Raw genomic sequence first — 27,490 nt, 5'->3', positions numbered from 1 at the left:
AAAGGCCTGTCCACCCTATTTATATTGCAAACTTGTCTACGAGGATATACGCCTCTTAAAAATGTGCAATTAATTTGATATCAACAGAGAGAGAGGAGACTGAAATAAAAGGCTGTTCAGTTGTTTACTGGAGAATTTTCTTGAAGCTGTTGTGGAAGTTGTTCGAGAGAGAAAATGAGGAAGACTCAGTAAGTTGGACATTTGAAAAAGGCCGCTCCCTCGATTAAAGGGATTTAGTCAATCATGCTCACAAAACTGACACTGTGGACATGGGGAAAGAGATTGGCTGTAGTGCATAAGTTTTGTCTAAACAACATTGAATGTTAATAAACCATCATCACCACCACCACCATCATAATCACCATGATCATCCTCATCGTCATGTTGAAACCATACCAGGGAAGGGACAGCATGAGAAATGTTTTTAAAATTGTTCAAATCGTTTCCTTGTGATAACACCATATTTCGCCATATGACACTCTGCAACCCCTCGCATTGGAACTAGTGAAAGCAATCACCAGTTTCATCAACATTTCACCAGAATTACAAGTCACTCAAGAGACATGCCCTTTGGTTGCGCAAGCATAATGACTTGTGTTAATTATAGTATAAAAAAATTGAGTTGTTGGGGAGAAGACATTAACTTGACTCCTGATCACACAGTCAGGCTCCAGCATCTTGTTCTTGAAGGTAAGAGACTAATGTTGTTTCTTTGTGGTTTGGTTTGGTCCTGGAAGGCTGTTCAGACAACACAAATGAACACTACCTACAGAATCTACCTGTGATTTAGTCAAGTCATCTACACCATCCTAAGTGTCAGTCTTGGATATTTACTTTGTACACTGTATGATAAGTTGTGTTTTTAAAATCTTTTACAATCTACTTTTCAAGGGACTGTCCCCATGGCGACGATGTTGACTGTCCTTATCCTACTCAGCATTGCCTTTGCATGTGAGAGAGACACCTTCACACTACTAATTCACCCCTACTGTTAGTTGTTCTGCACCCCTCACCATTTCTATCCCTGTTTAGATTTGGAGTGTAGAGATATGTAGAGATGTGTTTTGTAGTGTCTGTTGACCATTTTACCGTTCTAAATATTCCTTTTGTAAAGACTTTTTATTTTCTGAAAGGGTTTCAATTTGAAAGATTCCATTCTCCTCCTTAACCCAGTGCAGGATACATGCTGTAAACAGGTCAATGGAATTCAACCAAAACAGTGAAAATGCCATGGAAACACCTCCCACGCATCCCCCTGTGAGATCGAGATAGATCTAGAATCTCCTCATTGCCACCCTTCAAAATTAACCTACATTTTAAAAATTTGCCTACATTTACAGTGCATTCAGAAAGTGTTCAGAGCCCATTACTTTTTTCACATTTTAACAAGTTACTGCCTTATTCTAAAATGGATAAAATGAAATCGCTCATCAAACTACACACAATACCCCCATAATGACAAAGCAAAAACTGTTTTTTATATGTTTTTTTTCTCCAAATGTATATATATATAAAAAAAACTGAAATACCACATTTACTTAAGCATTCAGACCCTTTACTCTGTACTTTGTTGAAGCATCTTTGGCAGTGATTACAGCCTCGAATCTTCTTGGGTATGACACTACAAGCTTGGCACACCTGTATTTTGGAAGTTTCTCCCATTCTTCTCTGCAGATCCTCTCAAGCTCTGTCAGGTTGGATGGGGAGTGTTGCTGCACAGCTATTTTCAGGTCTCTCCAGAGATGTTCGATCGGGTTCAAGTCCAGGCTCTGGATGGGCCACTTAAGGACATTTAGATACTTGTCCCAGAGCCACTCCTGCGTTGTCTTGGCTGTCTTCTTAGGGCTGTTGTCCTGTTGGAAGGTTAACCTTTGCCCCAGTCTGAGATCCTGAGGACTCCGAAGCAGGTTTTCATCAAGGATCTCTCTGTACTTTGGTCCATTCATCTTTCCCTTGATCCTGACTGGTCTCCCATTCCCTGCTGCTGAAAAACATCCTGACAGCATGATGATGCCATCACCATGCTTCACCGTAGGGATGGTGCCATGTTTCCTCCTGACTTGACTCTTGGCATTCAGGCCAAAGAGCTCAATCTTGTTTTCATCAGATCAGAGAGTCTTTAGGTGCCATGTGGCAAAGACCAAGTGGGCTGTCATGCCTTTAACTGAGCACTGGCTTCCGTCTGGCCACTCCACCATAAATGCCTGATTGGTGGAGTGCTGCAGAGATGGTTGTTCTTCTGGAAGGTTCTCCCATCTCCACAGAGGAACTCTGTAGCTCTGTTAGAGTGACCATCAGGTTCTTGGTCACCTCCCTGACCAAGGCCCTTCTCCCCCAATTGCTCAGTTTGGCCGGGCGGCCAGCTCTAGGAAGAGTCTTGGTGGTTCCAAACGTATTCCATTTTAAGAATGATGGCCATTGTGTTCTTGGGGACCTTCAATGCTGCAGAAATGTTTTGGTTCCCTTCTCCAGATCTGTGCCTCGACACAATCCTGTCTCAGAGCTCTGCGAACAATTCCTTTGACCTCATGGCTTGTTTTTTTCTCTGACATGCACTGTCAACTGTGGGACCTTATATAGACAGTTTTGTGCCTTTCCAAATCATGTCCAATCAATTGAATTTACCATAGGTGGACTCCAATAAAGTTGTAGAGCCATCTCAAGGATGATAGATGGAAACAGGATGCACCTGAGCTCAATTTCGAGTCTCATAGCAAAGGGACTGAATACTTATGTAAATAAGGTAATTCTGTTTGTATATTTTATACATTTGCTGAAGTTTATAAAAACCCTTTTTCACTTTGTCATTATGGGGTATTGTGTGTAGATTGCTGAGGATTTGTATTTATTTAATCAATTTTAGAATAAGGCTGTAACGTAACAAAATGTGGAAAAAGTCAAGGGGTCTGAGTACTTTCCGAAGCCACTGTACATGGTATTTCACACTATGTTTGGTTAAAAATCGGAGTATAATGCTTGTATAGATGTCAACCCCAATGCATTTTCATATCATCGTCACCAATCAACTTTATTACAATTAAAAACGTCTTCACCTACAACCACACATTTCTATATGCTAGTTATGTTACCAGCTTATATGCAGCTAAAACAGCCAAATATGTCCAAATAGGATTTTAGTAACCACCTTGTGGGCCTGTTCGAACATAGAAACGAGGCATTTGATAAATATCCACTTTTTTAATAGATTCTCTTTTTGAATGGGTGCCAATGACGGTGTTTCTTTTATCTCCAACGGTCTGCGTTCCATTGACCTCTTTAACGCATGTATGGTAAATGTTGAGTCGATTGTTTGGTGGTTCCCCAAAAAACATTGCCATGTTGAATAAGAACACTCAGAATGATACATTGCAACAGTCACTCTTTAGCTCACGCTTATTACCAAAATGTGTGTCTAGACCTGTCCTTTTCAGGTAACAGGACCCAGGAACCACCATCATCTGGAACCGAGGAGCCGTCCTTCTCAGGTGACAGGACCCTGGAACCACCATCATCTGGAACCAAGGAGCCGTCCTTCTCAGATAACAGGACCCTGGAACCACCATCATCTGGAACCAAGGAGCCGTCTTTCTCAGGTGACAGGACCCTGGAACCTCCATCATCTGGAACCGAGGAGCCGTCCTTCTCAGGTGACAGGACCCTGGAACCCCCATCATCTGGAACCGAGGAGCCGTCCTTCTCAGGTGACAGGACCCTGGAACCTTCATCATCTGGAACCAAGGAGCCGTCCTTCTCAGGTAACAGGACCCTGGAACCACCATCATCTGGAACCGAGGAGCCGTCTTTCTCAGGTGACAGGACCCTGGAACCCCCATCATCTGGAACCGAGGAGCCGTCCTTCTCAGGTGACAGGACTCTGGAACCTCCATCATCTGGAACCGAGGAGCCGTCTTTCTCAGGTGACAGGACCCTGGAACCCCCATCATCTGGAACAGAGGAGCCGTCCTCCGGAGTGTGAGAAGATCATGAACAGCAACAGGAGAGTTGATAATATTGATTACCATGATGTTGACCAGGGTATATTTTTTTACATGGATATTACAGTGCCATTTCAGACACAGCCTGAGAGGGAAAAGTACAGCAATTGTTTGTCAGATTTAATTAGCATAATTGTTAACTTTTCTGCTATCCTGTCTGGTAACTTTCCATAACTAAGTAGACAGTAAAGCCTTATATGCTGTAGTGTGTCTTTCACTGAAGCTTTCCTGTCCTCTATGCTGACTGTCATTAGCAGACCTGGGCTCAAACAAACTATCAGAAATCTTCCAAATACTTTGAGTGTTTTATCTAGCCTGTCTGAAGTGCTGGATGGGCAGTGTTTGCAGTTTTGGGACAATTGTATTGGTCCATTATACCATGCAGGCTCATTCAAGCACAGATTAAGTATTTGGAATGATTTCAAATAGTATTTTAACCAGGTTTGGACATAAGAAAATATTGCATAACATATACATGTAAGATCCTGTTTTTGTTATTTTATCCCCCTCTACTTTACACAGGGCAGGAGGCCTTCCAGGCTTCTGGTCTATCAGATGTCAAAGACCTCTGTAGTACCACTTCATACAGAGTTTGACTCTTTCTATCTTCTGTTTCATCATCTAAACCCTGTGTCCCACCATATAGTTGCTTTGGATGCATTCTGTCATGGAATAAATCTATATGATCAAGATCATCTTGTCCTAGTTGCAAGGTCCCTCCTGGGAAGGTGGGTGGGGTATTTTTTTTTTCTCTTTTTTGCAATTCTGTCACTATTGTGAAAGTTGTTTTAGACTTAAAGCATATAGCCCAATTGACAAGTACTGCATGACTGTGCCACCAGTGGACGCTGCTAAGGGGAGGACGGCTCATAATAATGGCTGGAATGGAGTCAATGGAATGCTATCAAACGTGGTTTCCATGTGGTTGATACCATTCCAATGACTCCATTCCAGGCATTACTATGAGCCGTCCTCCCCACAGCAGCCTCCACTGTGTGCCACACATTGTAATTGATTTACAGTATGTTTGCCAAGGTTATACAGTGTAAGATTAAGTAGTGTATGGTTCCAACTTGTATAGATCACGGTAACATATAATGTACTAACAATATCAATATTATGTTTGCGTTTTCTCTAGGCAATGTTAATGTACTGTACTTCTTCATATTGCACTCGGTGAACCAGAACTGTGTGTGTGCGTGTGTATGCATATGTATTGCTTGATTAGGACAAGCAATACAAACGCAAAAGTGTTTACTTCTCTTGAGACGAGTATGATGAAGAGGAAGAGAAAAAAAAGAGTTGTCGAGTTGCATAAACGCCCAGGCTTTGGGGAAGTGTTGCTACTATTAAATGAAGAAGAGATGATTAATGCATATGCTCATTATTTCCATGTGAGGGGCTTCATTAATTAACCCCCACCCCCACCAGTGAGCGTGCTACTGCTGTTGGTGGGTGTTGGGTTACAGATGGTAGGTTGAGCGATGGTAATCCAACACGCTATTTGGAGCAATGCGTCGGCGGGACTTGGCTCCCAGAGTTCCAGTTCTCATATAAGCTGTGAGTTTACACCGGAAAACCAATAAATACTTGCTAAATAGACTCAAACTTCATCAAAATACTGCAGAGAAACATTGGTTTCACGTCCAAGTTGTTTGGGGGGGAGAGGATGGAACCAGAATATACAGGATACAGTACAGTTGCCTTCAAAATAGAGCAGACACTGTCCAGAGGACCAGATGGCATGCCCGCTAGTGTTGAGGGGTGTTTCTGTTTCTCTGGTGAGGATGTGATATGATACACTGAGGGACAGTTTCAGAGCTCTCTTAGAGACACAAAAATAACCCATTCCTCTTGGGTTTGTGGCATCTGACATCCATGGCCATTTAAATTAAATATCCATTGGGTACTGCTGTTTTCTATTTTCTGCAGGTCTGCTTTAGCCAAGTTATCCTCTACGTGACACAAAGGGTTGCCCCATGAGGAGTAAGTCAGCAGAGGTCAGGCGAACAGTGGCTGTGTGCCTGTGATCAGCTTTACCTAACACAATTAAATGACTCACTGCAGCTATGGCCTGCAGCGCACTGGCTTCTTGACGACACTCACCTTTAATTTGGATAGCGTGCTATTCAAATTCAGTGGGATGTTATGTACACGACCGTTCAAAGATTTTAGAACACCTACTCATTTAAGGGTTTTTCTTCATTTTTTACTATTTTCTACATTGTAGAATAATAGTGAAGACATCAAAACTATGAAATAACACATATGGAATCATGCAGTAACCAAAAAATTGTTTTATATTTGAGATTCTTAAAATAGCCACCCTTTGCCTTGGTTACAGCTTTGCTAACACGCTTGGCATTCTCTCAACCAGCTTCACCTGGAATGCTTTTTCAACAGTCTTGAAGGAATTCCCATAGATGCTGAGCACTTTTCCTTAATTCTGCGGTCCGACTCATCCCAAACCATCTCCATTTGTTTGAGGTCAGTGTTTGTGGAGGCCAGGTCATCTGATGCTGCACTCCATCACTCTTCTTCTTGGTAAAATATCCCTTACACAGCCTGGAGGTGTGTTGGGTAATTGTCCTGTTGAAAAACAAATGATAGTCCCACTAAGCCAAAACCAGATGGGATGGCATATCGCTGAATGCTGTGGTAGCCTTGCTGGTTAAGTGTGCCTTGAATTGTCAATTAATCACAGACAATGTCACCACCAAAGCACCCCCACACCACAACACCTTCTCCTCCATGCTTTACAGTGGAAAATACACATGTGGAGATCATCCGTTCACACACGCAGCGTCTCACAAAGACACGGCGGTTGGAACCAAAAATCTCCAAATTGGACTCCAGACCAAAGGACAAATTTCCACCGGTCTAACGTCCGGTCTAACACGTTGCTTGTGTTTCTTATCCCAAACAAGTCTCTTCTTCTTATTGGTGTCCTTTAGTAGTTGTTTCTTCGCAGCAATTTGACCAAGAAGGCCTGATTCATACAGTCTCCTCTGAACAGTTAATGTTGAGATGTGTCTGTTACTTGAACTTTGTGAAGCATTTATTTGGGCTGCAATTTCTGAGGCTGGTAACTCTAATGAACTTATCTTCTGCAGTAGAGGTAACTCTTGGTCTTCCTTTCCTGTGGCGGTCCACATGAGAGCCAGTTTCATCATAGCGCTTGATGGTTTTTCGAATGCATTTGAAGAAACTTTTAAAGTTCTTGAAATTTTCCATATTGACTGACCTTCATGTCTTAAAGTAATTTTTTATTTTACCTTTATTTAACTAGGCAAGTCAGTTAAGAACAAATTCTTATTTTCAATGACGGCCTAGGAACAGTGGGTTAACTGCCTGTTCAGGGGCAGAACGACAGATTTGTACCTTGTCAGCTCAGGGATTTGAACTTGCAACCTTCCGGTTACTAGTCCAACACTCTAACCACTAGGCTACCCTGCCGTAATGATGGACTGTCTTTTTGCTTTTTGAGCTGTTCTTTCCATAACATGGACTTGGTCTTTTACCAAATAGGGCTATCTTCTGTATACCCCCCTACAACTCAACTGAAAGGCTCAAATTCATTAAGAAGGAAAGAAATTCCATAAACGAACTTTTAACAGGGCATACCTGTTAATTGAAATGCATTCCAGGTGACTACCGCATGAAGCTGGTTGAGGAAATTCCAAGAGCGTGCAAAGCTGTCATCCAGGCAAAGGGTGGCTACTTTGAAGAATCTCAAATATAAAACATGTTTTGATTTGTTTAACACTTTTTTGGTTACTACATGGTTTCATGTGTTATTTCATAGTTTTGATGCCTTAACTATTATTCTACAATGTAGAAAATAGTAAAAGAAAGAAAAACTCTTGAATGAGTAGGTGTTCTAAAACCTTTGACTGGTAGTGTGGCTATGTTTTCAGACATCTAATAATCTGTCCAGAAGTCGGTTTGCATATTTTGTTGCAATGTAATCAATCATCTGTTGACAGTAGTTCTAACTTGGGGTGATAATGCTACCAAGGGTGAAAAGGTACACTTTCTCAACCAACTATGGTGCTAAATCTTATGATTCTTCTCAACAACCCACAGGTCAAACATTAAACAGAGGGAGATGGGCAGGTATGTAATTACCACAACCATCATCATATATAGTTCCTATATATTCCACCTCATCCATCTTGTTGAGGTTTATATCTATATCTATCATATCTAATGATATGGACACGCTCCGTCTCATATCGGACCACATTTTCAGAATAATTAGAAGGCTGTGAAAGAAGAGTGTGTTGAAAAAAAGAGGGGAAGCATTTCCCAGTAGTGTCGCCAGGCAGAACATAATTAGAGACAAGAAGGCGAATGATGATGGATGTGACACATGTTAATAAACTTTTCAAAGATAATTCGTAATAATCCAAATAACTTCACAGATCTTCATTGTAAAGGGTTTCAACACTGTTTCCCATGCTTGTTCAATGAACCATAAACAATTAATGAACATCCACCTTTGGAACGGTTGTTAAGACACTAACAACTTAAAGACAGTAGGCAATTAAGGTCACAGTTATGAAAACTTAGGACACTAAAGAGGCCTTTCTACTGACTCTGAAAAACACCAAAAAAAGATGCCCAGGGTCCCTGCTCATCTGCGTGAACGTGCCTTAGGCATGCTGCAAGGAGGCAAGAGGACTGCAGATGTGGCCAGGGCAATAAATTGCAATGTCCGTACTGTGAGACGCCTAAGACAGTGCTACAGGGAGACAGGACGGACAGCTGATCGTCCTTGCAGTGGCAGACCATGTGCAACAACACCTGCACAGGATCGGTACATCTGTACATCACACCTGCGGGACAGGTACAGGATGGCAACAACAACTGCCCGAGTTACACCAGGAATGCACAATCCCTCCATCAGTGCTCAGACTGTCCGCAATAGGCTGAGAGAGGCTGGACTGAGGGCTTGTAGGACTGTTGTAAGGCAGGTCCTCACCAGACATCACCGGCAACAACATCACCTATGGGCACAAACCCACCGTCGCTGGACCAGACAGGACTGGCAAAAAGTGCTCTTCACTGACGAGTCGCAGTTTTGTCTCAACAGGGGTGATGGTCAGATTCGCATTTATCATCGAAGGAATGAGCGTTACACCGAGGCCTGTACACTGGAGCGGGATCGATTTGTAGGTAGAGGGTCCGTCATGGTCTGGGGCGGTGTGTCACAGCATCATCGGACTGAGCTTGTTATCATTGCAGGCAATCTCAATGCTGTGCGTTACAGGGAAGACATCCTCCTCCCTCATGTGGTACTCTTCCTGCAGGCTCATCCTGACATCACCCTCCAGCATGACAATGCCACCAGCCATACTGCTCGAATGTCAGTGTTCTGCCATGGCCAGTGAAGAGCCCGGATGTCAATTCCATTGTACACATCTGGGACCTGTTGGATCAGAGGGTGAGGGCTAGGGCCATCCCCCCCCAGAAATGTCCGGGAACTTGCAGGTGCCTTGGTGGAAGAGTGGGGTAACATCTCACAGCAAGAACTGGCAAATCTGGTGCAGTCCATGAGGAGGAGATGCACTGCAGTACTTAATGCAGCTGGTGGCCACACCAGATACTGACTGTTACTTTGATTTTGACCCCTCCTTTGGTCAGGGACACATTATTCAATTTCTGTTAGTCACATGTCTGTGGAACTTGTTCAGTTTATGTCTCAGTTGTTGAATCTTGTAATGTTCATTCAAATATTTACACATGTTAAGTTTGCTGAAAATAAACGCAGTTGACAGTGAGAGGAGCTTCTCGTAGGATGACTTTGGTTCTACTGGTGGCATGTTTAAGAATGTTTTCATGTTTTTTGCCTCAAACCTTAAAGTGGACACTGTTGACCAATGATAAATCATTATGTTGCCACATGAGTGTGGCCAAGTGCATGTGATGTTCAGTAGCTGCCAAAAGCACACATATAATTATTTCTCCAAAATTGTCCAATCTTTCATCAAGGCCCGAATGGGGTGTGATATATGGCAAATATACCACGGCTATGGGCTGTTCTTAGACACGACGCAAAGCAAAGTACAGCCTGGATAAAGCTATGGTACATTGGCCATATACCACTAACCCCCGAGGTGCCTTATTGCTATTGTAAACTGGTTGACAACATAATTAGAACAGTAAACAAGTAGTGTTGCATCATACCCATGGTATATTGTCTCATATACCACAGATTTCAGCCAATCAGAATCGGTTAATAATGCTCATTTTAGGCTGGGGAAATTAGATGGGCGCAATTGTGTGCTCTGAATGACCTCAGTGCTTTCATTCAGATAACACCCAAACTTTCCGACCACATGTTTGATAAATGAGGCCTTGTGATCTGTGATAATCATCAGAGCCATTTGACTCACCACCACTGAAAGGGAATTGGTACGTCGAAAAACACGTTTCCCTCTGCAACTACAAGGATGAGTAATGGAAGCTCATTACAAAAAAGAAAGAGTAGACAAACCAGCAGTGCTTAGAAAGCACCATGGTTCCCATGAGACCATGTACATTTGACATGTTACTCATTTAGCAGATGCTCTTATCCAGAGCGACTTACAGTAGTGAGTGCATTCATTTTCATACTGGTCTCCGGTGGTAAACCCCCCAAATCTAACGCTTTACTCAGGTGGGACTTCTTGTACAACTTGTTGAGCATCAGCCTCCAGTAATGTTACAGTGTAACCACAATAATGCATGTGTGCGTCTTTTACTAAGTATACCACAAAGATTAAACCAGGAAGGAAAGTATTTTCCCTAACCTAGTTAATGCTGCAATATGGAACTTTAGTTTTTTAGTTATGGATCTGTCATTTTCATTGAAAGCAAGTCTATGACACGGTAGATCTGTTCTATGTGCGCTATTTCTATGCTTCCCGGTCTTAAGTTTAATTTTTGAGTCTTTTACTTTCGGCTTTTTACACTGGCTTGAAACAGCTGAAAATACAATATTTTTGATTAAGGAAAATATATCTAACAGCGGTTTAGATGGTACAATGATTCTCTACACTATACTTGCTCGTTTTGCCACATTAACTGAAATTTGGCGAACTATTCCAATTTTAGCAACAAGGAAATGAGGGGAGTGATTTCTGCATGGTGCACCTTTAATACTACAGATCCATCTTCATCAGTCTGTTAGAAAGGTAAAACATATTCAAGGGTTCATGAGGTGGAGGAAAACTTTGGCTGCTTTAGAATTCATGGCTGTTCTTCATCTCTCCATCCATGCTGTGCTAGAAAATGATGCCTCTGACCTACTTTTGCCTCCTGTTGCGTTAACTACCATTTTGGTTGTGGGTCCTATCCCTTGACTCTGCCCATGCAGAGTGCATTGGTCTTTACACAGGCTCCTCCATGCAGTGTCGTTATGGATAGCATTGAGAACTGCAGGTGTTTTGAGATCACTACCCTGTGACTGTTAAAAAACGCGTTTGACTGGGTTGTGAGTTTGGCTGCCGCGAGGGCAAATGTACACAGAGCATGGTGGGATATATATTCTTCTTGGAATATAAAAAATAAAAAAAATCAAATACATTTGGAACTGACATGCAGCTGTGAGACAGCCGGCCGACTTTCTTTGAATGAACCATTTTCTGCAAGCGGGAACAAGCGATGACAATGTTCGGCTTGACTAGAAATGATAAGACTAGGGTACACAGGGTCAAGAAGATAGTCTCCTTTTAATGGACCATTAAAAATAAAAGCTTGCCAACATTCAGTAACTTCCAAAGCCTTAAAGCACAATCATATGACCTGTTCTTTTAAAGCTCTCGGTCAAACTTTTTTAAAACAGGTTTTGGCTTTGTTTTCCTTTGTAGCCACATCGGAATGGAAACTACTGTAATTATCACATAACATAGCAGGACCCCTGTTTTCATGCTGGCTGACATTTTGATTTGAGTGCGGAAAGAGAAAGCAATCAGAAGCCAACATTCAACGTCCCACAGAGCCCCCAACCCCTTTCTGACATGTTTACCTTCATTTTGAGAGAGCTCCGCCTCCATGTTTCGTTAATTGGTCCACCACAGGGCATCCCAGAGATCATTATGTTTACGTGGTCTCCACATGGGATGTGAAAGGTCACTTACCATCATCGCTGTTTAATTGTCAGTCTTGTTAACACGGTAAAATAATGGGCACATGCTTCCATTGTGTTGTTTTCTTCACCAGGAATTATCGCAGTTTGTTACTTGTTGCAATCATGCAAAATGTACTAAATTATACTATTTGTTGACCCAGTGCTAGCACGTTACATCAGTACATGTGCAATTTATGTATTTATAAAACTTGATGTCATACTGTATATTGTAAATGTGTATAATATAAATGTAACTGTATGTAATATGTATGTATAAAAGGTATTTACACATGCAGCAAAGACATCATATGACACAAGGCGAGACCCAGATGCCGACACAGGAGGTAGACGGTTGGAGAATTATAATGTTTATTAATCCAAAGGGGTAGGCAAGAGAATGGTCGTGGACAGGCAAAAGGTCAAAACCAGATCAGAGTCCAGCAGGTACAGAGTGGCAGGCAGGCAGAATGGTCAGGCAGGTGGGTACAAAGTCCAGAAACAGGCAAGGGTCAAAACCGGGAGAACTAGAACAAGAAGAAATGCAAAAAGCATTGGGAAACCACTGGTTGACTTGGAAACATACAAGATGAACCAACACAGAGAGACAGGAAACACAGGGATAAATACAGTAGGGAAAATCAGCGACACTTGGGGGGGTGGAGACAATCACAAGGACAGGTGGACAGGCGTGACAGGCGTGACAAATCATATATCAATCAAGTTGGCTGGCAAGGTCTTTTAAGTGTCCGTCATCGCCTAAAAAAACAACTGGTGTATTTTTGAACAATGTTCACAAATTCCAAGGCAGTAATATCTTCTCTGCAGTCCTGCCAAGTAGTGAACGTGCAGCTGTCTTGACAGCAAAGACAGAATGCATTGAAGAGTATAGAAACTCTCAACAGCACAATAGAGGCAACAAGGGAAGAAAATCAGCCGTCCTTGAGTACTAAGCTCCTGCAACATGGTGCAAAAGTTCAGCCAATTTAATTCTTATTTTGAAGCAAGAACCATTCAGAATTGATTCATTAATTCAAAAAATGTAACATATAAACAATTAGTGCAAAGAACCGTCTAGAATGTCATTGTATGCTGCAGCGTTAAGATTTTCCTTCACTGGAACTAAGGGGTCTAGCCCAAACCATGAAAAACAGCCCCAGACCATTATTCCTCATACATCAAACTTTACAGTTGGCACTATGCATTGGTGCAGGTAGCATTCTCCTGGTATCTGCCAAACTCAGATTAGTCCATCAGACTGCCAGATGGTGAAGCGTGATTCATCAATCCAGAGGACACATTTCCACTGCTCCAGAGTCCAATGGCGGTGGGCTTTGCACCCTCCAACCAACGTTTGGTATTGTGCATGGTGATCTTAGGCTTGTGTACGGCTGCTCGGCCATGGAAACCCATTTCATGAAGCTCCCGATGAACAGTTCTTGTGCTGATGTTGCTTCCAGAGGCAAGTGAGTTTGGAACTCAGTAGTGAGTGTTGGCCTACCACTTCGTGACTGAGCTGCTGTTGCTCCTAGACTTTTCCACTTCACAATAACAGCACTTACAATTGACCAGGGCATCTCTAACAGGACAGAAATTTGACGAACTGACATGTTTGAAAGGTGGCATCCTATGACGGTGCCACATCACGGAGCTCATCAGTAAGGCCATTCTACTGCCAATGTTTGTCTACTGAGATTGCATGGCTGTGTGCTCGATTTTATACGCCTGTCAGCAACGGGTGTGACTGAAATAGCTGAATCCCCTCATTTGAAAGGGTGTCCACATACTTTTGTATATATAGTGTATATCTTCTCATATCGATACCAACTCAGTGGCTGATCAATCACAGAGGACATGACTAAGAGGCACTGATACAGTAACGGAGGGAGAAAAAAAAAAGTGGAAATGTCCTGTTGTGTTTATAGTAACATGTAGCAGATAGGTTATGTGATGGAAGCTACCCAGATGAAAGGGAAATGAATCACTTCCCATGCCAGATAACATGTCAGATACAATGCTGTCCACATCAACAGGAATACGCTTGCAGTCAAGATTATTCTCACTACAGGCATTAGCAGATAAGAGATGTTGTTTGAGAGAAGGATGATGTAATTCATAGACTGAGCCTGGTCCATTCTGAAAGGGTAGGGAGAGAGTAATACAAAGAATTTCCGGGAATTTTCTACACATATGAAAATATCATGAAAGTTGGATAATATCATGAAGGCTGGATACGCCACAAGGTCTACCCCCAATTCAAATGCCTAGATGATAAAGTAAACTACAGTGCAGTAGTTTTCATTCTGACATCAGCCCAAATTATGTGATTCATTAGAATGATAGAGAACCATTAGAATGATAGAGAACCATTAGAATGATAGAGAACCATTAGAATGATAGAGAACCATTAGAATGTAAGAGAACCATTAGAATGTAAGAGAACCTTGTATTACAGTACATGAGTAAACCGGATAAAACTATGTGTAGATTTAAACCAATTGAATCGCATCTAAATCCTATTTAAAAATACAAAAACGACTCCTTGTCACTATCATGACAAACATTGTGTGATGATTAAATCAAAAAATAATCCAACACTCAACAAGTCACTGTTTAAATTATGGCAAATTGATACCCGCACCCACTAAACAAGTTGGAAGGAGACCCAGCGATCAGACAAGGTTCTTCACTGCATCCTTGCTCGCAAAGACAGGATGCAGTGAAGAGTGTAGAAACTCTCAACAGCACAATAGAGGCAACAAGGGAAGAAAATGAGCCGTCCTTGAGTACTAAGCTCCTGCAACATGGTGCAATTTCACGAATCACTCAGTTCAGCCAATTTAACCTCTTATTTTGATGCAAGAACCATTCAGAATGTATTCATTCATTAAAAAAATTAAACAGGTGAACAATTAGTGCAAACAGAGAGTATTAGTGCACACAGTTGTCCATAAAGGTATTTTTGTTTACTTAATGTAATAACAATGTAATAACTGTTTAATAGCACATTAATAACACAAGAATAGGATGTATTTCTGGCTGGTATTAAGGATACACCACTGGTATTCTTTGTAAACAGACCCTATAAAGTCCATTTGTATTACATTGTGAATGTCAATTAGGGTCATTCATTAACATGCCCACCACAAGGAGGGTATAACTGTGCTAATAACAGGCTGTCAGTGAAGTTTTTGGCAGAGAGGACAAGGTGCAGGGGTCAAGACTACAGCATCGGTGATAGATGTCCCTGGCTTTGTGCTGCCGATCTAGACGGCACACTGTGAACCCCGGGACTGTGCATCAAAACATGGCACAGCATCCTGTCAGGCTGTAGCGTTAGTTGATATGCTAGTACATGAATCATCCCGTATAGAAGTGAAGCTCGATAATGGAAGCAGAAAATAGTATGTCAACGTGGTATTGCCGTTCACCATTCACCACACTAAACCTTAACGGTTGTATCATGGGATTGTAATGGGACGAATGTAACGTGCGGCCAAACATTATCCTGGAACTGGAAGGTGACAGTGAGACTGATAATACCTGTTCTCCTGGAAGAGATGAAATCCTGCAGAGATGGTTATTCCTGGAGGTGTTCCTGGAGGTGATCTACAGTAGTGCCTCAAAGCTCCTCCGGCCATATTTCTATAGAGGATCCAGCTCCGTCCACAGGCAACACAACTTCAGCTTGATGCAGGTGGATAAAGGCCTGGTGGTATTAGGTGAGTGTGCCATAATAGGTGTTCTAATGCTGACATGCTAACCCCTTCCATGGAATACCATCGGTGCAGCGGGATTTATGCCTGCTCTCTTGCTATCAACAGCTTTGTAGGGTACGGCCTAAGAGGCGTAATGATCCATTGGACTGTGGTCAGATGATTTGTTCTAGTCTGTTAATTGGACCCTCGCTTAGTGCTCAGTCACGCCTCCGTTATGGCCTCTGTAACACCACAACAACAAAGCCAAAGACAACAAAGGGACTGTCAATGAGCGGATGCATGTAAAAGGATACATTATTATGTATGAGTTTACTGTAAAAAAAAAAAAAAATAGAATATATACCTAAAAAGGTGATTGGAATAACAATATCAAGATGTGCAATAGAAATAGCAAGATGGGTCTGTAAATCCAAAATCCCTCATAAAAAGAACACAATGACACTGCAGTATTGATTTGCATTGACTCAATACCATACTGTGACTGAACAATACAATGATGCACAATGTCCCATTGTCTGCTTGGCTGAGCATTACCTTCTCACTATATCCCTGGAATGGATGATATCATTGAACAGATCTTGCTGAGCTGAATATTGTGAATCCTTTGTCATGCTCAGACGCTCCTCTCTTTCTCTCCCGGTTGTGTTAGCGTCTCTTTTTCCAGATGACTGAGCAACAGACAGAACGGAATCGCTTTGTCCTGGTCGGGCTCTCGTTTGTAGTGCTGGACTGCACATTTCAGACCCACTGTTCACATCAGTCAAGCCAGGGAAAGGTCAAGTTAACCATGCACATTAGAGATGTTCTTTATGCATGCAGTGACAGGATCTTGCAAGCTAAACAAATGCCCTTTCACTTCCAATCCACCACGTTGTCAAATATATAGGGAACGTCGTCAGACCTGTGCTCCAAATAGCTTGCACATCGGTGTCACAATAACAAGCATGTGCATTCTTTATGATGTTGGGATATTTGATTGGAAAGAAAATACCTTTGAACTTACATGGAAAACTTTGAAACAGTCTGAATTCATTGCCACCATTTTCCCAAAGATGATTTGTATGATGCCTCCGTGCTGTCAGAGGAGTCCCTCATAAAATATTGAACAGGAGATTCTTTCTAAGGGCACACAAGTGAGCCAGCATTCACAGAGAGCAAGTATAACATTGAAGTTAGAACAAAAGAGGCCTATTCGGATTGAAGTGTAGCAACACAGAGTGGGGAGATGAAAGTGGGGTTTAACACGTCTGATTGAAATGGCATGCAGCCTGCCGAAATGAAGTGCCCCGGGTATCCAGAGAATGCACACACACACACACACACACACACACATGCAAGCACACACACATGGCAAACATGTGCACCAAGGGTCTCAGCAGACTTTCTAACCACCTCCTAGCTAGATGGGTTTCTTAAAAAGCTCACTCACTGGCTGCTTTATATAGAAACATTGAAAGACGTTGACTCACCTGTAGCAGGGCGTCAGAACGAATCAGTTGGACGGGCATTTGATTTCTACAGGCAGGCCATTTTTTTCACAGAACCCCTTGTGCATGAATTTTGTTAATGGCTGTTAATGGGTGTTAATGGGTGTTACAATTGTTAAATTACCGCCAGCCAATGTTGGCTGAGATAATGGGTGGGCTGGACATAACGAAAGATGAGTTCGGATTGGTCTGCCATGTAGCACTCTTCTGTCTATAACATGAGCTGTTCAGTATGTGTAGGTAATGCTTTCTAACACGGCTTCAAAAAAAGATATCACATAGTAGAATTGCAAAAGTGTTGCTCTCCACCTTCTGGAGGACTGATTTTTGAAATCAGTGGAATGCCCGGTGGAATTAGAATATGATAGCTAAGGAGATGGTGAAAATTCTGGCATTTGTTTGCAAATATCCAAAGGGAGTCGAAAAGAAGACACACAGAAGGCTGTTGTATAAAACACCTGTCTCCGGATTACGTCTTCGAACTAAGGGCAACCATGGCATCCGTGTGACACGTTCGACATAACGATGAGACCAAGGCGCAGCGTGATAAGAATACATTCTTCTTTATTTACACGAAGAACACTTAAACAAAATACCTAACGACCGTGAAGCTATAAACACGAGTGCTGACATACAACTACACATAGACAATAACCCACAAACCAAAATGGAAAATGGCAACCTAAATAGGATCCCCAATCAGAGACAACGATAAACATCTGTCTTTGATTGGGAACCAATTCAGGCCACCATAGACCTAAATTTACCTAGACAATACCAAAACCCCATAGATATAAAAAAAAAAACTAGACAAGACAAAAACAAACATACCACCCTCGTCACACCCTGACCTAACCAAAATAATAAAGAAAACAAAGATAACTAAGGTCAGGGCGTGACACCGTGACAGATAGGGAGAAGCGTCCATCCATGTATATGGGTAAGATAGTCTAGCTAGCTACATTTTCAGATATTAGACGTTTCTAATTTTTTCAGAAAGTAATTTTCATTTCAAGTTAAAGTGTACTGTTAGCTAGCTAGCCAATTTTAGCAGGCTGGCTAGCTAGCTAACATTACGTGTATGATCTGTGTAGTAATATTATTCATATCTCAGAGTAATTTGCATTGTTAGTTATAGCCTAATGTTAGCTAGCTAACTTTGAACCTGGTTGGTTAGTTACCTGCAGATTCATCCAGGGTAGTAATGTTAAGAGTTGGGATTATGGATAATTGTTTAGCTAGCTACATGTCTAAACATAATACTCCACTATGCAAGTAATAATTTCAATAGAATGTTCATGATACTGTCGATAGACATTCGCTCTGGCTATCTGCTCCGATTTCAGAGCACTCTCGTCTGAGTGTGCCAGAGCGCAGAATAACTGACAAATTTACGAACGCTCAACAACCGTTGAATATGGCTGGTGTAAGTAAACATTGGCAATGACGAGATGCTCATGTCTCTGCCCTAACAATGCCAGTCGTTGTCCTAAAGGCAGGAAGGCAGGCGACAAGCTTAGGTCTACCTATTATTCCCATAGAAACGCATTGGGTTTATTCAGGAATCAGGACAGATTTGGATGAGAATGAACCCTCTCCTTCACTTCTTCCTCTATGCTGAAACTAGCGAGCAAAACAGCGCCCCTCTGTCTTCCTATATGTAGCCCATGTATCTGATTATGTCTGTCCAGACAGTATCATATACAGCGGCAAGACAAAGTATGTGAACCCTTTGGAATTACCTGGAGTTCTGCATGAATTAGTCATAACATTTAATCTGATCTTAATCTTAGTCACAACAATAGACACACACAGTGTGCTTAAACTAATAACACACAAATTATTGTATTTTTCTTGTCTATATTGAATACCTCATTGAAACATTCACAGTGTAGGTTGGAAAAAGTATGTGAACCCCTAGGTTAATGACTTTTCCAAAAGCTAATTGGAGTCAGGAGTCAGCTAACCTGGAGTCCAATCAATGAGACAAGATTAGAGATGTTGGTTAGAGCTGCCCTGCCCTATAAAAAACACTCACAAAATTTGAGTTTGCTATTCACAAGAAGCATTGCCTGATGTGAACCATTCCTCGAACAGAAGAGATCTCAGAATTGTTGACTTGCATAAAGCTGGAAAGGGTTACAAAAGTATCTCTAAAAGCCTTGATGTTCATCAGTCCACGGTAAGACAAATTGTCTATAAATGGAGAAAGTTAGTGTATAAGAGGTCATACAATACGTTTTGTAGTGATTCCTATGTTGTTGATGTAAATAATTTTTTGTTAGTCCATGGAGTGTAATAAGGAGCAGACAGATGTTGCACTTGACTCATTTATGAAATTGCTTATCCCAGTTACTAATAAGCAGGCACCGACAAATACAATAACAGAAAAAAACTGTTAAATCCCCGTGGATTGATGAGGAATTGAAAAATGGTATGGTTGAGAGGGATAAGGAAAAACAGAATGGCAAATAAGTCTGACTGCACCTACTGCAAATTGAGAAATCATGTAACTAAACTGAATAAAAAGAAGAAGAAACTATACTATGAAACAAAGAGAAATTACATAATCATAGTAAAAAGCTTTGGAGCACCTTCAATTACATTTTTGGGAAAACGGCAAACTCAGCTCCGCCGATCCTCTACGACTGGAATACCGACATAATCAGCCAGAGGATTCCAATAGGCCCCTCAGGCACTACGCCCGCTGAAGGCCCATTCTGCTAACCTGCAAGGCCTGCTAGCTACCTAGAGCTACTTGGAACCCTACTAACTCCACAACTGGTCTATCGACATCACCGCACGAAGAGGCAAAAACAGACTTACCCCTATCGCGACGTCCCCCAAAGGCTAAATTGCTAGCTTTGCTCTACTAACTGCTAGCTTGCCTGCCCCAGTCTGCTAACTGCTAGCCCCTGCTAACTGCTTGCTTGCTAACCCGGTCTACTAACAGCTAGCTTGCCAGCACTGGTCTGCTAACTGCTAGCTTGTTTAGCCCTGGCCTACTAACTGTTAGCGTGTTAGCATCGGCCTGCTAACTGTCTGAATCGCCGTATTCCCAGTCAGCCCAACCACTCACTGGACCCATATGTTCACTTGGCTATGCATGCCTCTCTCTAATATCAATATGCCTCGTCCATTACTGTCCTGGTTAGTGATTACTGTCTTATTTCACTATAGAGCCTCTAGCCCTGCTCAATATGTCTTAACCAACCATGATGTTCCACCTCCTACATATGCAATTTTATTTTTTATTTTATTTTATTTCACCTTTATTTAACCAGGTAGGCTAGTTGAGAACAAGTTCTCATTTACAACTGCGATCTGGCCAAGATAAAGCATAGCAGTGTGAACAGACAACAACACAGAGTTACACATGGAGTAAAATTGTAAGGCGAATAATTACAATTTTGCAGATTAACACTGGAGTGATAAATGATCCGATGGTCATGTGCAGGTAGACATACTGGTGTGCAAAAGAGCAGAAAAGTAAATAAATAAAAACAGTATGGGTATGAGGTAGGTAAATTGGGTGGGCTATTTACCGATGGACTATGTACAGCTGCAGCGATCGGTTAGCTGCTCAGATAGCAGATGTTTAAAGTTGGTGAGGGAGATAAAAGTCTCCAACTTCAGCGATTTTTGCAATTCGTTCCAGTCATAGGCAGCAGAGAACTGGAAGGAAAGGCGGCCAAATTAGGTGTTGGCTTTAGGGATGATCAGTGAGATGAAAAGCATGCATTTGGTTTTACCAGCGTTTAAGAGCAGTTGGAGGCCACGGAAGGAGTGTGGTATGGCATTGAAGCTCGTTTGGATGACATCACCTGGTTTAAACCTCTCTAGAGACAAAATCTCTCTCTTCATTACTCAATGCCTAGGTTTACCTCCAATGTACTCACATCCTACCTTACCTTTGTCTGTACACTATGCATTGAATCTATGCTGTCGTACCCAGAAACCTGCTCCTTTTACTCTCTGTTCCGAACGTGCTAGACGGCCAGTTCGTATAGCATTTAGCCGTACTCTTATCCTACTTCTCCTCTGTTCCTCTGGTGATGTAGAGGTTAATCCAGGTCCTGCAGTGCCTAGCTCCACTCCCACTCCCCAGGTGCTCTCATTTGTTGACTTCTGTAACTGTAAAAGCCTTGGTTTCATGCATGTTAACGTTAGAAGTCTACTCCCTAAGTTTGTTTTACTCACTGCTTTAGCACACTCTGCCAACCCGGTTGTCTTAGTCGTGTCTGAATCCTGGCTTAGGAAAACCATCAAAAACCTTAATCTCCATCGCTAACTATAACATTTTCTGCCAAGATAGAACTGCCAAAGGGATAGAACTGCGACCAAACGACCACCCCACATCACTGTCAAACACTCCCTAAAACACTTCTGTGAGCAGGCCTTTCTAATTGAACTGGCCGGGGTATCCTGGAATGGCATTGACCTCACCCCTTCAGTAGATGATACCTGGCTATTCTTTAAAAGTGCCTTCCTCACCATCTTAAATAAGCATGGCCCATTAAAAAAATTTAGAACTAGGAATAGATATAGTCCTTGGTTCACTCCAGACCTGTCTGCCCTTGACCAGCACAAAAACATCCTGTGGCGTTCTGCATTAGCATCGATGTTAGGAACAAATATACACAGGCAGTTAGGAAAGCTAAGGCTAGCTTTTTCAAACAGAAATTTGCATCCTGTAGTACTAACTCCAAAAAGATCTGGGACACTGTAAAGAATAAGAGCATCTCCTCCCAGCTCCCCACTGCTCTGAAGCTAGGAAACACTGTCACCACCAATCAATAAATCCACTATAATTGAGAATTTCAATAAGCATTTCTCTACGGCTGGCCATGCTTTCCACCTGGCTACCTCTACCCCGGTCAACTGCCCGGCACCCTCCACAGCAACTTGCCAAAGCCCCCACCATTTCTCCTTTATCCAAATCCAGATAGCTGATGTTCTGAAAGAGCTACAAAATCTGGACTCCTACAAATCAGCCGGGCTAGACAATCTGGACCCTCTCTTTGTAAAATTATCTGCTGAAATTGTTGCAACCCCTATTACTAGCCTGTTCAACCTCTCTTTCGTATCGTCTGATATTCCCAAAGATTGGAAAGCTGCCGCGGTCATCCCCCTCTTCAAAGGGGGTGATACTCTAGACCCAAACTGCTACAGACCTATATCTATCCTACCATGTCTTTCTAAGGTCTTCGAAAGCCAAGTTAACAAAAAGATTACCGACCATTTCGAATCCCACTGTACCTTCTCCGCTATGCAATCTGGTTTCAGAGCTGGTCATGGGTGCACCTCAGCCACACTCTAGGTTCTAAACATAACCGCCATCGATAAGAGACATTACTGTGCAGCCGTATTCATCGACCTGGCCAAGGCTTTCGACTCTGTCAATCACCACATTCATATTGGCAGACTCGACAGCCTTGGTTTCTCAAATGATTGCCTCGCCTGGTTTACCAACTACTTCTCAGACAGAGTTCAGTGTGTCAAATCGGAGGGCCTGTTGTCCAGACCTCTGGCAGTCTCACAGGGTTCAAACCTTGGGGCCGACTCTCTTTTCTGTATACATCAATGATGTTGCTCTTGCTGCTGGTGATTCTCTGGTACACCTCTACGCAGACGACACCATTCAGTATACTTCTGGCCCCTCTTGGACACTGTGTTAGCTAACCTCCAGACGAGCTTCAATGCCATTCAACTCTCCTTCTGTGGCCTCCAACTGCTCTTAAACGCAAATAAAACTAAATGCATGCTATTAAACCAATCACTGCCCGCACCTGCTCGCCCGTCCAGCATCAGTACTCTGGACGGCTCTGACTTAGAATACGTGGACAACTACAAATACCTAGGTGTCTGGTGAGACTGTAAACTCTCCCTCCAGACTCACATTAAGCATCTCCAATCCAAAATTAAATCTAGACTCGGCTTCCTATATCACAACAAAGCATCCTTCACTCATGCTGCCAAACATACCCTCGTAAAACTGACCATCCTACCGATCCTCGACTTTGGTGGTGTCATCTATAAAATAGCCTCCAACACTCTACTCAGACTGCATCCAGTTTGTTATCACAGTGCCACCCGTTTTGTCACCAAAGCCCCAGACACTACCCAACCATTGTGACCTGTACGCTCTCGTTGGTTGGCCCTCGCTTCATACTCGTCGCCAAACCCACTACAGGCTATCTACAAGTCTCTGCTAGGTATCTCAGCTCACTGGTCACCATAGCAGCACCCACTCATAGCACGCGCTCCAGCAGGTATGCCTCACTGGTCACCCCCAAAGCCAATTCCTCCTTTGGTTGTCTTTCCTTCCAGTTCTCTGCTGCCAATGACTGGAACGAATTGTAAAAATCTCTGAAGCTGGAGACTCATATCTCCCTCACTAGCTTTAAGCGCCAGCTGTCAGAGCAGCTCACAGATCACTGCACCTGTACATAGCCCATCTGTAAACAGCCCATCTATCTACCTACCTCATCCCCATACAGTATTTATTTATTTATCTTGCTCCTTTGCACCCCATTATCTCTACTTGCACATTCATCTTCTGCACATCTACCATTCCAGTGTTTAATTGCTATATTGTAATTACTTCGCCACCATGGCCTATTTATTGCCTTAACTCCCTTATCTTACCTCATTTGCACTCACTGTCTATAGACTTTTTGTTTTCTTTTGTTCTACTGTATTATTGACTATGTTTGTTTTGCTCCATGTGTAACTCTGTGTTGTTGTATGTGTCTAATTGCTATGCCTTATCTTGGCCAGGTCGCAGTTGCAAATGAGAACTTGTTCTCAACTAGCCTACCTGGTTAAATAAAGGTGAAATAAAAAAAATACAAAAATAAAGGGACTGTGAAGCAACAAAAACATGGGCACAGACACATGCATACACACACATGATAACATACGCACTATACACATATATATACACAGGGATTTTGTGTTTTAGATATCTGGGAGTGGAGTAGGGGCCTGAGGGCACACACTTGGTGTGTTGTGAAATCTGTAATTAATGTATTGTAATGTTTTTTAAATTGTATAACTGCCTTAATTTTGATGGACCCCAGGAAGAGTAGCGGCTTCCTTGGGAGCCATAATAAATATAAATACAAATAACCCAATTACACTTCATAACACAATTGTAAGTTGCTAGCTTGTATTCGTTCAGTAACATATTCTAAGTGACTTGCACTAAAGGGGTCACAATACTCAGGCCCTTGACCCTGAACCGACAAGTTGCCTAGAATCTCTGAAAATACTGAACCACAATCTTAGTTTCTTGTTTAACTATCCATCTTATATAAATATCTCTGTTTACCAATGATTTAAGACTATTTTGTTGGGTAAATTTCTGAAATGTAGATCCCACTGGTGAAGAGTTTCAGTCCCCTTAACAAGTATGAATTATTGAAGTGCATCAGCACCCGTCCTAATGATTTACTTATCACATTTCCCTGAGGAAACTGTTTCTTTCCAGTCCAGATGTAGCTGTCGCCTCAAATTACCTGCTCTCTTTCATGTTCCAGTCTCCTACTGACCAGAACATCCCAATAAACATATTTTTGTCACACAGAGTTAACTTTGACCAAAAGTGAATAAGAGCAGTATGCTGTAAATCTTAACTTCCCTCAGTCTTCAAACATTTTGGAAATTTGAGGCCAACCATCCTGAAGAATTTAAAACTGCTCTTAGTATTATTGACAAGATGAATCTATCAGCAAAGGTCAAATTCAGGTGCTGCTGAACGGTCTTCTCCTCATTGTTATTCAAACCAATTTCAGAGCCCTGAGAAACAAATCAATATAATGTGTTATAATCTCCACGGGTAGCATGGGATAGGAAATTGATGAGGAGAAATAGTTGGGCTGTTAACCATTAGCCTATCATCCTGCCTTTGAATATCAACAGTCAAAATGGACGCTTTCTCATTCGATGATTCAGTACATTTATATCCATGGTTGTTCTGACTTCCAGACATACCAACTAAGAGTTACAAAGCCGTTATTACCAAGTGTCACGGCCGTTGAAAGAACTCGACCAAGGCGCAGCGTGGTGAGCGTACATTTTCTTTTTATTTGAAAAGACGCCGAACAAAACAATAAACACTACAAAAACAAACAGTGAAGCTAAAGGCTATGTGCCATAAACAAAGTCAACTTCACACACAGAAAGGAGGGAATGGGGCTACCTAAGTATGGTTCCCAATCAGAGACAACGATAGACAGCTGTCCCTGAACCATACCCGGCCAAAACATAGAAACACAAAATCATAGAAAACGAAACCTAGAATGCCCACCCCAAATCACACCCTGACCAAACGAAATAGAGACATTAAAAGGCTCTCTAAGGTCAGGGCGTGACACCAAGACCTTAATGATCTGTCTTTGCCTGAAACAAACAACTGCCAAGGCTTACTGCAGGCAGTGATTCGTCATAATGTATGGGTAAAACAAACTGTGCTAGCAAAAGAGACAGGAGACATATTCCAGATCAGGGTATTCCAGACGTATTTCCACCCATGGGTTTCTACCTCAAATTAAGATTGCCAATAACAAGAGACACCCAGGTGCAGCTCGGCAACTGTTTGAACGTTCTGCGGTGTTTCCATTATTTCATGCCTGTCGTTCTCATGAGCCGGTCCATGTGAAACTGCCAAAGCCATTGAAAATGTGACAAGAGAGTGAGCAAGCGAAAACAAATAAAGAGCACAATTAAATGAATTTTAGCATGGCACTATTCCCTCTGTGGTAATTCAATTTAAACTGTTTTTTATTTGAAACGGGGTCTGATAGGTTATGCCACAGTGTTTATCTGGCTCTTTGTAAATATCATGGACAAAGCAGAAATGCCACTCATTGTGTTTTGTCATGGCTTGTGTCCTGCAGGAGAACAAAGACTATATTTCCATAAAAGTGTTGCAGATGTCTGTGACTCACAAAGCAAATGCAAACTTCTTGCCTTGTTTTTGAAGTTAGGGCTTTACCATAAATGTTTTATATACATTTCCACACCATGATGTTGGAATAATACTGTGAAATTGTGAAAATTATGATAATGCCGTTTTAGTGTAAGAACTGTTTGAAAAGACTACCTTGGCTTTCCATGGTGACATCACCATGCGGTAAATTGGGTAATAGACCAATAAGAAAGAGAATTCCAAACCTCTCTGCCAATAACAGCTACTTTTCAGTTTCCCCTCTCCACTCAGACTACTCCCAGATAGTCCAAGCAAAATGCATGCTTGAGAAATTGCCCTTCGCTAAGAAGCTATTTTTGTTTATTTTTTGTTTACTATTTCAATTGAAACCATCACAGTAAGTACTTAATTGTTACCCAGAAATGTTTTATATTGTGATAAAAAAAGATGCATTGGACCATTAAAAAAACATGTGATGAGAATACCATTTATTTCACTTATTTCATGTGAGTCAAATTGAAACAGCATCTATGTACAGTATGAAAATATCTACAGTGTTGTTGGCTTTTGTTACTATTGCAGGCACAATAATAAGAATCCCAGCTTAGCGAAGTGCTTTGCAACCAGTCTGGTCTTGACTGAGGACTGGCATTGTTCAGCACTTCTATCAGGTATAAGCAAATGTTTCGCAGTTTTCAGATGCAACAAATTTCAATGGGTCTGAGTGCTCTTATGAATCCCACTGATTAATAACAAACTTGTGCAAGCCATTCAACTTCTTATCACTATTCTTTGCAGGTTGAATGTAAGCATATGACCCAAGCACATATTTCCAGTAAGCCATTCAGCTGTGGTTGTCATGCTTTTCTGAGACGACAGAACAGTAGACTCTGAAGAGGATTGCGCTAAGTCATGAGAGGCCACCTTTGTGTAAAAAGTTCTCGATAGAATACTGCTGAATATTAACAAACATTCCCTATTTGTTACATAACGTTATTTGCTAAGCTTGAGGGGTACACTTCCATTTTCACAACAGATCATTTCCTGGCCTTCTCTCTGATGTCACCTTGGAGGAAGGGTAAGAGCGGTTAAGATATCGATAAGAGCTTTAATCCCTTTTGCGTTAGCCTCTAGAACAGGAACGAGAAGCTTCAATGTTCTGTGTGTCATCTAAATACAGCCTCTGTACAATGCAGACGTGTGTGTCTTTTGTGGAAACACGTGCAGGACTCAACCAGGGAGACATG

General features: G+C 42.0%; 1 protein-coding gene across 1 annotated transcript; it reads left to right on the top strand.

The window, feature by feature from the left end:
- Positions 1-621: 621 nt before the first annotated feature.
- LOC110488873 (uncharacterized) lies at positions 622-5,367 on the top strand. Its single transcript, XM_036943025.2, has 3 exons — positions 622-690; positions 892-951; positions 3,417-5,367. Exons 2-3 carry the CDS (start codon positions 903-905, stop codon positions 3,974-3,976), a joined length of 609 nt encoding a protein of 202 aa, XP_036798920.1. The 5' UTR covers positions 622-690; positions 892-902; the 3' UTR covers positions 3,977-5,367.
- Positions 5,368-27,490: the final 22,123 nt, after the last annotated feature.

The sequence above is a fragment of the Oncorhynchus mykiss genome, chromosome 14, assembly GCF_057628025.1.
Source record: "Oncorhynchus mykiss isolate SJ-2025 chromosome 14, ASM5762802v1, whole genome shotgun sequence".
NCBI classification, from domain to species: domain Eukaryota; kingdom Metazoa; phylum Chordata; class Actinopteri; order Salmoniformes; family Salmonidae; genus Oncorhynchus; species Oncorhynchus mykiss.
Note: the sequence above shows the minus strand (reverse complement) of the source record. Positions and strands in the feature narration are given on the sequence as shown.